Source organism: Megascapheus bottae, chromosome 11 (genome assembly GCF_031878675.1).
Source record: "Megascapheus bottae isolate mThoBot1 chromosome 11, mThoBot2.hap1, whole genome shotgun sequence".
NCBI lineage: Eukaryota > Metazoa > Chordata > Mammalia > Rodentia > Geomyidae > Megascapheus > Megascapheus bottae.
The window spans coordinates 9,757,741-9,774,115 of NC_143519.1; the positions used below are offsets into that span (position 1 = coordinate 9,757,741).

Genomic DNA, 16,375 nt, shown 5'->3' on the forward strand with positions numbered 1-16,375 from the left:
AGAGAAGTGTTCATGTAGCTGATTCTCTTCAAACACTGTGTGTACCACATATGACATACATTCCAGGTACCCCCGTGTGACAGTGTACTGTCCCCGCTCCGTCCTGCTTGTCTGCACACTGGGGACAAGTGTGCAGGCCCACCAGGCCTTGGGGACCAAAGCAGGCTGCCTGCTCCCTCCAGTGTGTCGAGCACCACAGTCAGTCCAGGCGGAGCCCCCTACCCAAGGCTGATGGTAAGTGGCTTGAGCCTCCTGATGCATTTGAACAGCTGAGTAAATGGTCCTTTGCTTTCAAAAGAAAAAGAAAAAACCCAAAAAAACAAACATTCTTCTACCTCTTAGAACCCACCAAACCAGTTTCCTGTTTTCCATGAATAGCTAGCCCGAATGTCTGCCCTCCACTCAGGTGTGTTTACATGGGAGCATGTGACATTTAGAGAGGGGCAGATGTGTTTACCAAGCCAGGGTGAGGCCCAATCATTCCGGAAACCTCTTGATGCTTCTCTCCTAGAACTTCCCAGAGTTGATGGATCACATTCGAGAACATTCCAGGACATTCCAATAGGACTTGGTCTGTGTATCGTATTTGGGCAGCTTTTGGTGTAGGGCGATTTGCTTCTGTTAGCAATAATAATAGAACATTTTCTCACTGGATAAAAATCTGGAGTTTGGTTAACAGCAGAGTCCCAATGTTGCTTTATTCACTTGGCCCAAAACTGAAGAGGTAAGATTTTAGAGAAAAGGGTGGCAAGGAGTACATAGCAAGTCTGTCTACCGTCCTGGCAACTTCTGTCAAAGTCAAAAATTACCTCAAAAGGGGCCGGGAGTTTGGCCTAGTGGTTAAAGTGCTTGCCTAGCATGCACAAAGACCCGGGTTCGATTTCTCGGTACCACATATATAGAAAAAAAGCCAGAAGTGGTGCTGAGGCTCAAGTGGTAGAGCTCTAGCCTTGAGAAAGTCCAAGGACAGTGCTCAGGCCCTGAGCTCAAGCCCATGACTGGGAAAAAAAAAAAATTACCTCAAAAGCTTGTAGTCAGTTTTCCCCTTTTCGACGTAGAGCACAGAACCCGCCTTTACGAGCAGCCTTGTTGAGTGGGGATGCGGTGCTGTGGGGCAGACCAGACAGATCTCCAGACAGCAAAATATATACCACAGGAAGTGGCCGAACTCTGAGTCGTGTGTGTGTGTGTGTGTGTGTGTGTGTGTGTGTGTGTGATCAAACACAGGAGCAACCTGACTTGGGTCTTAACCATTCCAGCTGACAAGAGCCAGCCTTTGTTTCCCATGCTGTAACAATACAAACGCGAGAACAGCTCGACACTGGAGGTTAGGGGATCTCGACCACGGGACCAGTCCTTTAATAGGGAATTCTGGAGTACTGTATACTACCCCAATTTAAACCATAGCACTCATTCATTCATTCATTCTCTTATCTATTCCTTCAGGCTTGAGGAATAAAAATTGTGCTAACCACTGTGAGAACTGCAAACCAAAGAATTCTAGAATCTAAGACTTGCAAGGGGTACTTGTACTTTAAAACTGCAGATTCTCTGTCTCAAACCCCAGTTCTGAGTGAGGAAGGCTGAATGGGGCCCAGCAGTCTGCATTTTGAGGTTCCCTCTCCCCCAAATGCCCTCACTCCCTGTCAGGTGGGGAGTTCCACTCCCTAGACAAAAGCCTTCTGGAAACAGGCAGTGGCCCTCTGCAGAACTCATAGTGTGGCCCAAGTGCAGATGCTGCCCGAAGCTGTGAGCATGGTGGGACAGCACGGTGGGGTCTTCACTATGATTTCAATCACCCGTCACACACGCTGAACGGGCTACAGAGATGCCAGCTCGAGCTTCTGGAAGAGTTGTTTTTGACCGTGCTGATGTGTACCTCACTGGCCAGAGACAGAGCGTGAGACTCTCCCTTGAGTTATCTGAATGCCCTTCACTTTTTTATCAGGCAAGAGGGCAACTGACAAAAGGTTCCACGGAAAGCTTAGGAAGTTAAAATTTTTTCAGACTTTTGATCTTGAAAGGAGATATTTCTTTTGACATTTTCAATACTTAGAATCTTGTTGAAGTGGACACACGTGTGCCCACGAACACACACACACACACACACACACTTTTTTTCTTCCATATTTTCCAGCAAGACTGACTTTGTTCCTCTTATTTCTCAATTCTGGCTGTAATCTCCTACTGAGACCTGCCACCTTGTTCTCTAAAGGGAAGGACAAATGCACACAAATTATCCTCCAGCTATTTTTTTAAAAAATGTACAAAACCAGATGCCACTCAGGGAATCAGAGAGCTGGCACTGGCCCCATCGTGCTGGCCTCACAAAGCGGGAGAGGGACTGCTCTTCTATTAAGCACACACTTGAAGGCTGCCAGGGCAGTATCCTCACGTCCCATATTTAACCAGATCTGCACCTGCAGCAAGGGTTCAGCCACAATGGGACAATGGCATCCACTGCTGCCACAGGCAAGCAGCCTTTTTTTTTGTTCATTTTCCCAAGGCCCTGCTTAAGAGACAATCAAACCCCAGGTACCTGTCTATCTGTACTCTTCCTTTAAAAGCCCCGAGAGAGTTTTCTACCCCTATCCCTTGAGCCACAGCCCCACTTCCCATTTTTTCTAGTGGTTAATTAGAGATAAGAGTCTCATGTTCTTTAGTGCTCAGGCTGGCTTTGAACAGTGATCCCCAGATCTCAGCCTTCGAGTAGCTAGGATTATAGGTGTGAGCCACTGTGCCCGGCCAAAAGGATATATTTTAGGTAAGAATACATTGGATTTTGCATTGTAGTGTACAAAATTTTTCCAGTCTGGCAAATATAATGTGACCCTTCTATTAATTATAATAAAAATATGTTTAATAAACATTTTTTCCAGATGTTTTTTGTACCTCCCCCTTCATCTCCCAGAGTATTATTTGGTAATGAGTAAGTGGCTTCTTTTTCTGCTTCTCTTCCTCCCCTTTCTCTTCTTCCTCCTCCTCCTCTTCCTCATTATTATTATATTCTCTTTCTGTGGTACTGAAGACTGAGCTCAAGGCTTCCTTTTTGATGGGCAAGTGTGCACTTTCTGCTTGTGACCTAGCCCCACGCCCAACTTGACATTATTTTTAACCAGTCAGCCAATGGGGACACGTAATTATTTCTAATGTTTTAACTCTGTACCAGATGTCTTTTGCTCATGACATTTTACATGTTAAAATATATCCTATGAAAAATCAAGGTAGATGGGAATGCTCTGCATACGGCTTTGTATTTTTTCAAACACTGTTAAGTGGAATTCAGAAAACATCCAAAGACATGTAATTCATAAACGACTGTAAGACAAGCAACAACACCCACTGGGCCTGCATATGGTTTTACCCTACTGTCCCTCCAAGAGCAACTTTTACTTTGTGACAATGATATAATTGTTGCCACAAAAACACTCTTGAGGAGCTATAAACCAAAGGAAAATCAAGGGAACATGAGATCCAAGCATAAGTAGAATTAACTAGCATAAAATATGAGCTTCGGGGTGGGCGTGGGGGGGGGGGAATAGGGACCAAGACATGAGAAAGGGTATCAATGCTCATGAAGTAATAAACCCTCTATCTGGCCAATATAATGTAACCCTTCTATTAATTACAATAAAAAAAATACGAGCTTATCTTAAGCCAGTTTCTTGCCTTGCATCTTTGCTCCGACCTACTGCTTCAGAGGAAAAGCATAAATAAAAAAACAACTGTTCCTCCAGCTACTCACCAGAGAGCAAGTCGCTGTTCGATTTCCTTGAGAAAATTGGTATGAAATTTGTGCAAAGGCTCAAAGTTGGGGAAGATGAGACTTTTCAGGGCATCGGGCATGGCGTCATCTTTGCTGGCAGTGCTCTGGAACCACTGTGAGGGAACAGAAGAAAACTCGGTGAAGATTACTGATGAACTTGGGGTCTCTCCTCAAGATGGTTAGCACTTCAGGATTACAGACCTAGCTGCCTTGCCATTCCTCAGCCGATGGCAAAGGCATCCTTCTGGCGCCAGGAATGTGGCCAAACAGTCCAGTGCTTGCCTAGCATGCACGAAGCCCTGGGTTTGATTCCTTGGTACCACATACACAGAAAAAGCCAGAAGTGGTGCTGTGGCTCAAGTGGCAGAACAGTAGCCTTGAGAAAGCCCAAGGACAGTGCCCTGGCCCTGAATTCAAGCCCCAGGACTGGTAGGAAAAAAATAAATATAAAGCACTCTTCTCTGTCAGATGGCTCTCTGAATAACCCATGGATGGTTTGTATGAGCCAGGACAAATCTCTTAAATGAGCAACTCTGTGGGCCAAAACCTCCCTCTAAGGTGAGTTCCCTAGTTTGTGACTGCCATTTCTAAATGCTAAGCAGGAAGGGGGGCATCCAGGGGTGGTGCAGTGCCTGTACAGAATCCCTCATGCCACTCTTTTGCACCTTCTGAAGCCCAACATGGCCCCATACAGAAAGGCAGTGACAGGTTGTCTGCCTTACCAGCTGCTTCTTTCCCAGAATCCTGAGGTGGAAGCCCCTACACTGCCCTGCCCTGACTCTGTTCCAGTGGAGGACGCCGCTTTCATGCTTTGCTGATGAAATGAGTTTCCTGTTCATTCTGAGGTCTCCCTTGAGCAAAACCAAGCAGTTACACGGGACAAAATCAAATTAGAGCGTTCTGGATCAGAGCACACAGGCAGTAAAATGCTTCATTTGAATTTTCTCTGCCTTAGGTGCTTCTTTCACACTTAAAGCCATAATTACAAAAATTTTTACAGTGTATTCTGAATTAAATATACTACAGGCATTTAATTTCTATAACCCCAGACCAAAATCCTATCGATTGATGTCACAGAAGCTAACATTTAATGAGTCCCAGCTTCTCTGTGTAAGCTGGCTATTAGTTCAAATAGTTATGTAATTTCCCGTGTTAGGAGGTAGAAGGTCCGTACCGAAGTGAGGACTTCCAGATCCTTCAGATACGTGCGCTCAGTGGTAGAAACTTCCTTGGCGATGAAGTATGCCTTATCTGTTGGAAATCGCTGAAAAATCAAGACACGGCCATCATTTTTGGATAGAAGTCTCTGAGAATGTCCTGATTGTGAAAGTCTGGTGACTCATGTCTGTCATCCTAACTACTCAGTGGCTGAGATCTAAGGATTGAGATTCCAAAGCCATCCCAGACAGGAAAGCCACGGAGACTCTCATCTCCAATGAATCAGTCAACATCTAGCAATGGAGCTGGGACTCAAGCAGTAAGCCCATCTTGAGTGAAAACCAGTTAAGGGACAACCCCTGGCCCCTGACTGCCAAAAAAAAAAAAAAAAAAGAAAGAAAGAAAGAAAAGTCTCGATAAAAGCAATAGGTGACAAGTTAGGAAGGACCTTTTGTTAGCTGGTGTCCTTGGGCTTTCTCAAGGCTAGAGGAACGAGGATGGAAGAATGGATGTCCTCCAGGTGGACACAGACTGGGAGTGGTCTTCTCTTGACCATTCCCATCAGCCAGGCTCTCAAATCCTCAAGGCACATGACAAAAAGAGCGAGGGCTCTCTCATCCACAGGCTAGAGGGGTTGGTGTTTTTTGTGTGTGAAGTTTCATGAAATGCAAGTTCCAGTATTTCCAGGACACTGAAGGTGGGTGAGCTGAAAGTGACATGGGTTCAATCAGTGGGCCACATCACTGTGACCCAATTCTCTGAAGCCTAGCAGTCTGAGAGCAGGCCAGCGACCCATGGAGCTTTCTCTTTAAATAGTTAAATCCCCCACTGGCTGCCATCTTGCTTACTTCTGGTAAGAATCCACCCCATTCTAGCTCTTGACATACCCACAGAAGACGTGAAATGAGACCTGAACAAATGTGAACCTTGAGGTCTATTAGCCACAAGAGCAAGATGTGGGACTGTCCTGGCTGCCCCCTGCAGATGAACGGATAAGCCAACTGTGGTCTACCCATGCAATGGACAGTACACAGCCTTACAAAGTGGGGAGTTCTGGTCTAGGCAAAGACGACCAAACTCAAAGAAAAAAAAGTGGGATGAAAGCTGTCAGAGGCTGGGAGGAATGTGTTTTTGTTGGGGAAGATTAAAGTTTTGTGATAAAAAGGCACTAATGTCAGGCCGGGAGTTTGGCCTAGTGGTTAAAGTGCTTGCCTAGCATGCATGAAGACCCGGGTTCGATTCCTCGGTACCACATACATAGAAAAAAGCCAGAAGTGGTGCTGAGGCTCAAGTGGTAGAGCTCTAGCCTTGAGAAAGTCCAAGGACAGTGCTCAGGCCCTGAGCTCAAGCCCAGGACTGGCAAAAAAAAAAAAAAAAAAAAAAAAAAAGGCACTAATGTCACACAGATGTACATTTGAAAGTGGTGGTACATTTTTTTTTTTTTTTTTGTGGGTCATGGGGCTTAAACTCAGCCTGGACGCTGTCCCTGAGCTTTTCAGCTCAAGGCTACCGACCTACCCTTTGAGCCAAGCTCCACTTCCCATTTCCTAGAGGTTAATTGGAGATAAGAGTTTCAGGTCCTTTTGTGTCCAGGCTGGCTTTGAACCTTGATCCTCAGATCTCAGCCTCCTGAGTAGCTAGGATTACAGGCATGAGCCACCGTGCCTGGCTGGTGGTACATTTTTTTGTGTAATACACACACACACACACACACACACACACACACGCATGCACACACCAAGACCCTGCCAGCACCTTTTTCCGGCCCTCCTCTTCGTCATCGGTTCTGGGGCAGGCCTGGTCGTTGAGCAGCGGGCTCATCAGGGGAGAGGCCTGCTTGGTGTCAGGGCTCAGGTTTGGAGACAAGCTCATGTTGGCGGGGGCAGCTCCTCCCTGAGAGTTCACAGACAGCTCTGAAAGGTGGGGGCTACCTGTCACGGAGCCTGTTTGGGGATGAGAAGTTTCAAAGAAAATAGTAATTCCTTTTGGGAATTGATTTCTATTTCCAAATTTCACCTTTGCTAATCTTTACAGCCTACCATGGGCTACCATGTGGCAAAGCTCATGCATGTCTTATTTTCTAGCTTTTCCCCCCTAAGTTGTGGCTGCTTTAGAAAGCAAAAGTACCAAATTATGCATAATCCAAAGGAGCCTCAGTTACACAAGTATGGATAAGATGAAGAAGTCTGCACAAATATCGATGAGACTAGCTTAAAAGCATTTCATTACCAGTACTCATATTTTTCTCTCCTAACTACTGCTTTGCTCCTGAGACATAGCTTCTATATCACAATGAGACAAAGAAAAATGACTAGGGAAAATAGAACTAAACTAACAGGAATCTAAGCGACATACTACACCTTATAACAATGGGTCACAGCTAACATAAAGGTCAAGCAACTAGCTCCCCAGTCTACAAAGAACAGAAGCAAGCTCATTGTACCTGGCGGTGTCCATGTCTGTCACTGTTTGGGACAGAAACACTAGCATCACATTACATGCAACGGTGGTCACTTAAAAACGCAAGCTGGAAGTCACCAGAATATCAGTTTCCCTTTGAGTCAAAAGTGACAGGTAGTGAATTAGTTCTCTAGAACGGATACCATATTTGATAGCATAAAAATATACACATTACCCATAAAAAGGCAGCCATGGAAGACGACGTGTATAGGACACATTTTGCCAATATAAAATTGCAAATATCCATACCCCCCAGCCCATTAAAGTGACAAAAAGTACCTTCTAACAACAAAATATACCTTCTGTCTTGTTGGTTTTGATCTAATAGACTAATAATTCTAATGCTGATTTGTTAAGGCTGGTATCAGGTACACAGTTACCATAGTAACAACAGTACTTCTTTCATTTTCAGGCTCATGGCTACTTTGGCGAGCTGTTAGGGAATCTCAAGGAAATGGTGAAAAGCAATTTCCTGAGGTGTTCCCATTTCCCTGATATCTATCCTTTCTTGCCATCGCTACTCAGATGTGTTTCAAAATGTAAGATCCAGCAGCCTAGGAAGGGGCTGATAAAGCAAGGGGAGTCCATCTGATTCCAGTAGGATTGGACCATGGAGAAACCACCACCAACCTCACCCTGCTCCCAGGTTGACCAGTTATCTGCATCACCAATGCAGGCGTGAAAAGCCACTGTACCCAGAAAACAATGAAGATGTCCTACCTACTGACAACTGGTCAGTCCAGTGCTCCTTGAATAAGAGGATTAGAAATTGGGGGGAGGGGGAAGGAAGCAAGAGTCAACAGTTGGTATTTGTTAAAAATAACTCGTATTTTTAAAAATAAATCTCACTGAAATGAAGTCCTGGTGTTAGATAGAGACCCAGTCACCCCATACAACCACCAGACCCAGTTAACCCCGGAGAAAAAGGCCAGAAATTGCTTCACAAATGTCAATTTTATTGACACTAGCGCACAACTGAATACAACAACTGTGAAAGAATTGGAAGTTGTCAAATAGAAATAGTGACAATATATTATTAGGACTGTAATTATTTCAAGTTACTAGACTTATCTAAGAATCACAAGGAGAAAAAATGTTATCACTACAAATAGGTATTAGAAAAGAGAAATTCTGGCAGTTTGTCTACATATTAAAACATTTCATGCATTTGTGAGCTGCTGTTTTAGGGTCACCAATAATCTAGCAAAACGTGGGGCTTACCGTTGGCTCTCAGGCAGTGTGCAAGACAGGGTGAGCAGTTATAAGTGACAGTGTGCTGGGCCTGGAGTGTGCAGTGTCATGGACCATTTGAGAGAGTTGGAGCCAAGAATAAAAGGCTGTTAGGAGGCAAATCTGAAGGGCAAATGGGGAAGCAAGCATTCACATTCAGGTCCGAGACAGCATCCAGCAACAGATAGGAAAGGAAGTGCCACGTGGCAAGGGGAAAATCAGATGCCCACATCCCAATGAAATATTTAAAGAAGAGAGATTCAGAAGAACCCTCCCCACTGAACTACACAGAGACGGGAATGGAGGTTCATGTGAACACCAGCATCACCTATGGACTGATAAAGTAGGGACATGCCAAGATCAGCCGGCAGGTTGTTTCATGAACATGTGCTCTCGCTCACTTGACTACCTAGCCTAAGATGTGTGCACCTACCGACTTATCGGAACAATATGCACACAGGGGACCTTTCAGAGAAAGGTCTACATTTAATCACTGGCCTTAAGAAAGGAAGGGTGTGGGTATACTTACACAGTAAGACCAATAAGTCAATTAACACCAGTCTGACTTAGAAATCTATTGAGCAAGTCTAAGAAAGACAAAGATCCAAATTTCTAAAGTTCAGTTTCACAACTGCCAGCTATGTGGGCGAAGAAAAAGCCCCCCTTCCTTGCTTACAAAAGAAAGTACTGAAGGCTTTGAAAGTTTATAGGTGACATAAGGTTGCTGTGCAGCAACCAATGAAGTTTGCTGTGAGTCAGTGTTGACAAATGTCTATATGAACTGGTGTCCACAGAGGCAGGAGTGTGGAGGGTAAATAATGACAGCAAATAGCCAACATGCACACATGGTCACTAAAGTGGTCCATTTTATAAAATGATGATGATGATGATGAGGATGATAAGCAAGCATGGCTCTGCACTTAGGAAAGGCGAGCCATTCGGGTTTCTGCAGGAGTGTAAAGCATGTCACATTTTGCAGCCTGTCACCTGCTTTGAAGGCACAGCCCCAGGCAATAGAAGCGTGGAGAGGAAATTCTGACTGCCATTGACTGCTTGTCACTAATGCAATGATTAAACCCTTGGCATTTACAAAAAAAAAAAAATTACTTTCTTCATAACAAATTGGCACAACGTAATTTCATTCTTCAAGGAGCTCTTGGTAAATCACATTAGGGGATCCTCTGAGGATGCCCTTGGGAATTAAGGCAATAGTTGGAAAGTTTAGGGAAAAATCACTATGGTCTTTAACCTCTAGATGTTTCTACGGGTTGAAAGAATATTATTCTGGAAATTGCTCTGCCTTTTCCCCCCTCAGGCATTCAGTTAGACTTCAGACCATCCCCCACCAGTAAGAAGTTTGGTTTTTTTTTCCCAACTCCCCTCTTCCTATCTTCCCCGCCCCCCCAACCCCACCTGCCAGGCCTCCATAACATAGCTCTCAAGGGAGGCATTTCTGGTAATTGCCTTTTAAAATCTTTTAAAATGTATACTTTCTCATCACACAAACAATTACGGAACTCCAAATTAGCATGGCTATATTTATGGATTTCAATTTATCACTGAGCCCAGAAATTGCCCTAGTGGCTGGCTCTACCTTTTTTTTCTTAGAATCCATTCCTCATTCTCTTGGGCCCAGGGAAAGCTAGAGTTCAGCTTCATCTCAGGAGCAGCTCAGCACGTGAAGGCTCCAGAGCGCTTCATCAACAAGACAGCTTCCTGTCCCCTGCAAGGACTTGACAGAAGCTTTAGCCCACCTCTTCAGCTTGTATTTCACCCCATTCCAGGAAAATGGAAAAGGACAAAAAAAAAAAAAAAAGCAATCTATTTTCAAGTAAGAAAAGGGGATTTCAAATACTTAGTCACACCTGCCACGTTTTGTAAACCCGTCACTATGCCGGCAACCTCTATTTTTTTGTTATTTGTTTCTAGATACATATATTGTTTTCCTGAAAAATAGGAAGTTAGAAAACCTGACAATAATTTTCAAAGATGTAAATAGTTTGCAAAATGTTAAAATATGTGGGCTGGGAGTTTAGCTTAGTGGTAGAGTGCTTGTCTAGTATGCACGAAGACCCAGGTTCGATTCCTCGGTACCACATACGTAGCAAAAAGCCGGAAGTGGTGCTGTGGCCTTGAGAAAATCCAGGGACTGTGCTCAGGCCCTGAGCCCAAGGCCAGGCCTGCTCCCCCCCGCAAAAAAAGTTAAAATATGTGGTAATGAGAACATGATTTTCTCCATTTCTCTTTTCAAATTCCCTTCAATACTTCTTGGAAGAAAATGATTTATTTTCATTTTGCAAGCCCATCTACCATGATTTGTCTCCCGTTACTGGCTCTAAAACACAGATTTTATTTACGTACCCAGAATATATGTAAAGGCACCTATAGGAATTACACTAGAACTGTAGATGTGCATCTATTTTTAAAAGGCCATGTTAACATCCATACTCTCTGAAAGAGAAGACAGTGAGATCTCGTGAGATTTTGAGTGCTGTTTTCAAGTGCTGGCTTTCATGCTGAGTTAGAGGCAGGCAATGGAATAAAGCAGGACTCACAACACATCGTACTGGGTTGAGTTCCTGCTAGGTGGCCCCAGTGACATCAGCTGGCAGTGTTTCACTGCAATGACAAGATCCCAGGTCCTGGACGACCAACACTAGTGGCAGTGTCCTGTTCTTGATACCCGAGGCTGCTGAATGTGTGTGTGCGTCTCAGAGCCACTTCCTTTAAGAACACTTTTAACAAGCAGCTAAGCATCCACTTTACATTTCATCAGCAAGCAATTCAGAAAAGCAACAGCGGCATAACTTGAAGGAAAAGAGAAGAGAAATGTCACTAATGGACAAATGGCAGCGAAGGTGCAAGCTTGTTCTTGCTTGCAGGGAAGGGGTAAAGGGCAGGCAAGATTTGTTTGGAGATGGTGGGGGGTCATGGGGTGTGGGTGACATGGTGTTTGCAGCAGGGAACATGGTACTTCATTCATGAACAGTATCATCTTGAACTCAGGCCAAGCTTCAGCCATTGATGGAGAAAGAACAATTACAATTGACAGTGTTTACAGTAAGATACCTGTTAGAACAAGTAAAAGCCTCTTCAGTTTAGGTTAACAGGAGAGGTTAATACCGTGCAAACGTGTTCTATGAGTTTGGCCTTCCATGCTTAGAGAGTCACCAAACTCATTGTTTTTAAGAGAAGCCAGAAATCTTTCCGGTGATAAGAATCCATGCTTTATTGAGGTACTGTGCTCAGAAGCAGTGGAGGAATGAATTCAGACAGCATCTGTGGCGGCATACATTTCGGATGCCCACTGAAAGAAGAAATAGCTCACTGGCCGAGAGATGCCAACACGACTACCCTGAGTAAGAGTCCTCTATGCATTCCTACCTACAACTCCTTCCCAAGATATTTATGAATTATTTAATAGGTAGTATCTATGTAACATTTTCTATCCTATTTAGTTTTTGGCAGTAGTGTGGTTTGAACTCAGGGCCACGTGTGCTCTAGATCAGGCACTTTACCACTTAAGCCATGCCCCTAGCCCTTTGGGCTTTAATTGCTTTGAGGGGATAAGCTTTTACAGTGTTTGTCTAGGGCCTAGGACCATTATCCCCTGACTGCAGACAGGTACCACCATAGTTAACTGGTTGTGTTACAGGCTTGGTTTCTGTCTGTGATCCTCTTTATCTCTGCCACCTGAGTAGCAAGAGCCACCATGCTCAGCTTCTTCTAACCAACTGAAAAAGGTGTCAGCAGTGAGAATCTGAAGGCCCAGCTTTTGAACACCGGCATGGGCTCCCTGTGTAAGCTGTACCACAGATGCTCTCTGTTTTCATGAGCCATCCCCCGACTCCAGTGATCCTGTTCACATTCAAGGATCCCCCCACCCCGCGTGTGACCAGAATAGAAAGTACAGACCCCAGTAGAAGACGTGGCCAGCAAAGCCAAGTCTTCTCCCCACCTTTCCTCCCACCTTACCAAAACCTGGTACCACCCAAGGGCCCCTGGCATGATTCCACGTGGTGGCTGTGGGTCAACAGGATCACTAGGTTCTGGAGGAAACAGTATTCCAAGTACAAACTGGTATTTGGCAGTGTTAAAAAAAAAAGACATTAGACAGTGCTCCAATAATGCAGGGAACAGAAGAGTATGCCATGCTTCCGGGGCAGAGCCAGAGCCTTCAGAACAAAGCTTTTCCTCACAGGTAAGTGCATGCTGACAAAACATTGCGTACAATGGAACAACAGAAAAAAAATGCTTTCTCAAATTTAGTAAACAAATGACAAAAATGAGAATGAAGTCCCCAGCCTTTTCTCTTTGAAAATTAATTCAGTGTATTATAATTTCTTAAAAAAATATATATTACCTATAACATTAGATGTGCATACAGAGAGAAGATAAGGGTACTGGATTAATATAATATAGGCCAAGCTTGTGAGATTCTGTTAGTTCAAGTTCACAGGAACTTGCCAAAGCAGAAGAGGTGAGAGTGAAGGATTAAAACCATCAGTCATTCTAGATGCTTCTGGAAAGAGCAGCTGCTGCATCTAACTGCGGAAGAACTGTCTCTAGGCTCCCTAAAATCCCTGGAGGAGGAGCTGAAGCCTCATTTCTTTGCACAGGAACTTGGAGTCCTCCCCTCCACCAAAAAAAAAAAAAAGGGAATTAACTCAGTGTCTTGAGCCTGCAAAGCTGGTCATGACAGAGTCATGTCTCCTCAAGCTCTTAAAGGACCCTTCTACATTGGAGGCAGCTGCCAAGACAGATCTCCAGTTTTTGAAACTCAGGATGTGGCGGCTCCATGAGTGCTCTGCCCCTCTACCGCCATCCTGCTGAGATTTCTCCTTCCACTTCCCTTATGAAAAGACCTGGTGAGGCCCTCGCCAAAAGCTTTCTAACACAGTTTCTCTGATCACATGGGCAACAACACTAGCTTTGCACTTTCACATCAAAACTCACAACTACGCCTGCGGATCAGACTTCTCACATCAACAGGTGGTGTCCCCTTCTGCCACCCCAAAGAAACCTGAGCCGGAGCCCTGGGGAGAAGACCAAAGAGCTGCCTTTCCTGCAAGTCCATCCAGAACACATGCAGGCCAGGAAGGGCCGTGTCGAGACTGGCTGTGTCAGCCCCTCAGTAACCCAAAGAGTCCATTCAACCTGGGAAGCTCTGGGGAAGAGAGGCTTTTCCAAGCATCTATCGGGTGTTTGCTTCCACCAGAAAAACGGGTTTCTTGCTACAGGTCTCCTTGGTCTACCTGGGAATGAAGCGCTGGTTAGTTTCATGAAGACCTTTTTCTAAGACAAGACTTCTCCCCACAAAGCTACGGAACCCAGAAATCCACAATCACAACCTGAGCTCACACAGAAAATACTCCACTTCTCTCTTTAGGTTACTCAACACAGTGGCTCCATTCTTCTGATCTTTGATGTGTACAACAATGCAGGGCTAACTCCATGTGCAAAGCATCACAGAGATTTCTATGCTTTTTGTTATTATTAGCATTATTACCTGTGGGCATCGGGTTTGGATTCTGGAGAACAGGTGGCTTGTTTGCTGGGCTGGAGTTCTACCGCTTGAGTCATGCCTGCTTTTTGCTTGTTATTTGGAGAATGGCATCTCAAGGACTGCCTGGCTGGCTTTGAAATGAGATCCTCTGGATCTTAGCCTCCTGCAGCCTTAGAAATACAGGCATGAACCCCTGGCGCCTGGCTCATCATCATTATTATTTTTAATTTTAAAACTTTATGTAGTATCAAAGAATCAATCCTAGGGCCTCCCAGGAAGCCACATTCCCAGTTCTATTATTATTTTTGTTTGTTTGTTTGTTTTGTTAGTCCTGGGGCTTGAACTCAGGGCCTGAGCACTGTCCTTGGGCATTCCTCAAGCTAGCTCTCTACTACTTGAGCCACAGCACCACTTCTGGCTGTTTCTGTGTATGTGGTACCGAGGAATCGAATCCGGGTCTTCATGCATGCAAGGCAAACACTCTGTGACTAGGCCATGCTCTTGGCTCAAAGTCCTATTATTATTTTTAATGAGAATAAAGTAGTGACTTCAGGTGATAATGTCAATTTTGTTCTGAAAGTGTTAACTGGCAACAGCTGTTACTAGAAGTATGCAAGAGTGTTAAAGACCCCATTTCTGGTCTTCAATTTCAAACACACAAAAACAGATGGGATTAAGCAATCTGAAAAACAGTGCCAAGCAATTTCTTTGATGTTGCAGGAGTAAACTTCTTAGAGAGGTTCATTCCCTAACACCTTTCTGCGGCATTTTCTCATCCATTTGGCCAATGTGATTGAAAACAAAACTTAGACAGCTACTACCAGCAATGGATTATTTGAAAGTGTCCACCTCTCTAAAGCTCAAAGAACCTGGCTGAATTATAGATTGCTTAGGAAGACATTTGCAATTCTATTTGCAAATTTTAGCAGCAATAGACCAGCCTCGTGTCATGAAATGTGATAAAGGCCAGCCTTGGAATAACTCAGCTCCTATCAGAAGAGAAAAAGCCAGAGGTGGGGCCAGGGGGCTGCGGGAGGGGGGAGGCCCCTTTGGAATGTGACTTGAAGAGCTCTTGAAATTCTAGCTAATCAGAATAAGGATACCAGGCAAAGCCAAGTAATGGAAACAGAAGTAAACAGAGTCTGGATAATCCAGAAGATGAAGGGGACTCTAGAAACGAGTCTATGGGTGACTCTGTGGTTGATAACACCGATGTCTGAAATACGGAACAATGTCAATAGTGAACATTCACTCAAAGCTATGGCCACTGATTCTCACGATGAAAACAGAATCTCCCTTCGCTAACAGTAATTTAACTACTGTTGAAAATGAGTTTCATTATCCAAAATTTCCTCTTCCTAATAGAAATGCTTAAGTGCACAACTGGAGTGATTTCAGGGCTGACACACAAAGCAAATTCAGGACAGACTGGTCTCTGTTTGCTTGGTGGACTGCTATTGTTTTTGTTCTTTGGCATTTCTTGATTTGAATCAAGGGGATGGCTACTATTCACATTTTAAGTGCAGGCCATGCAGCACAACTTTTTGGCGGCGAGATAAATCTGTGAGAAATTCCCTAATATGAATCGCACATGGAGGGAAAAATGTGGCCCACAGACTTCCTCTAATTAAATGCCTGTCTAATAAAACACCCCTGATGGTATCCAGATGCATGGCAAAGGGGCTGAAACACTTCAAATTCTGGAACTCATTAAATACATTTCTTCATGCTACAAAAATTCCTTGCCTTTTTAGTTTGCCTTTTAACAAGCAAAAGCAACCATGAAAAGGTCTAAACTTCACATATTTAAAAATAATATCCAACAAAAGATATTACTAGAAGAAAGCCCTGAAGTAACTAAGGTTGGCTTCAAGATATTTGTTTCTGCATCAGTTCTGTTCTCAGTTCATGGCCTTCCGATATGGTTTTTATAGAGCAGAGAACAAGCAGGATCTGCAAACCTGGGTTTCTTATTAGATCAGTGGACAACTGAGTAGTGCCCTAGAAAGACTGGATGCCAGATCTTAGGAAGCCATTGGAAACTGAAGAGTCACCAGTCTCTGTCTACCTTGGCCTTCCTCCATGTTAATTCAGCATTGCATGTATATGGGTGGCCCTTTCTTAAGTCACAGTGAGATTCTATAGTCCCAGGTGAAGGGACTTGGGGACTGAAGTCTGCAAAAGTCAAAGCATGCAAGATGGGCTGACAAATGTGCCCTGGCTTCTCTTGAACTCTGCAGTGACAGCAGGAATGC

The 16,375-nt window shown here is 44.3% G+C and overlaps 1 protein-coding gene across 2 annotated transcripts in view; it reads right to left on the reverse strand.

The window, feature by feature from the left end:
* Farp1 (FERM, ARH/RhoGEF and pleckstrin domain protein 1) overlaps window positions 1-16,375 on the reverse strand; it is a 192,594-nt gene that overhangs the window by 15,535 nt on the left and 160,684 nt on the right. For both annotated transcript variants that reach the window (XM_090341945.1, XM_090341946.1), the window contains exons 14-16: window positions 6,680-6,867; window positions 4,941-5,030; window positions 3,746-3,879 (exon numbers count right to left, since the gene is read on the reverse strand). In XM_090341945.1, the coding sequence (XP_090198071.1) occupies window positions 3,746-3,879; window positions 4,941-5,030; window positions 6,680-6,867 (412 nt within the window). The remainder of the gene's footprint in view (window positions 1-3,745; window positions 3,880-4,940; window positions 5,031-6,679; window positions 6,868-16,375) is intronic.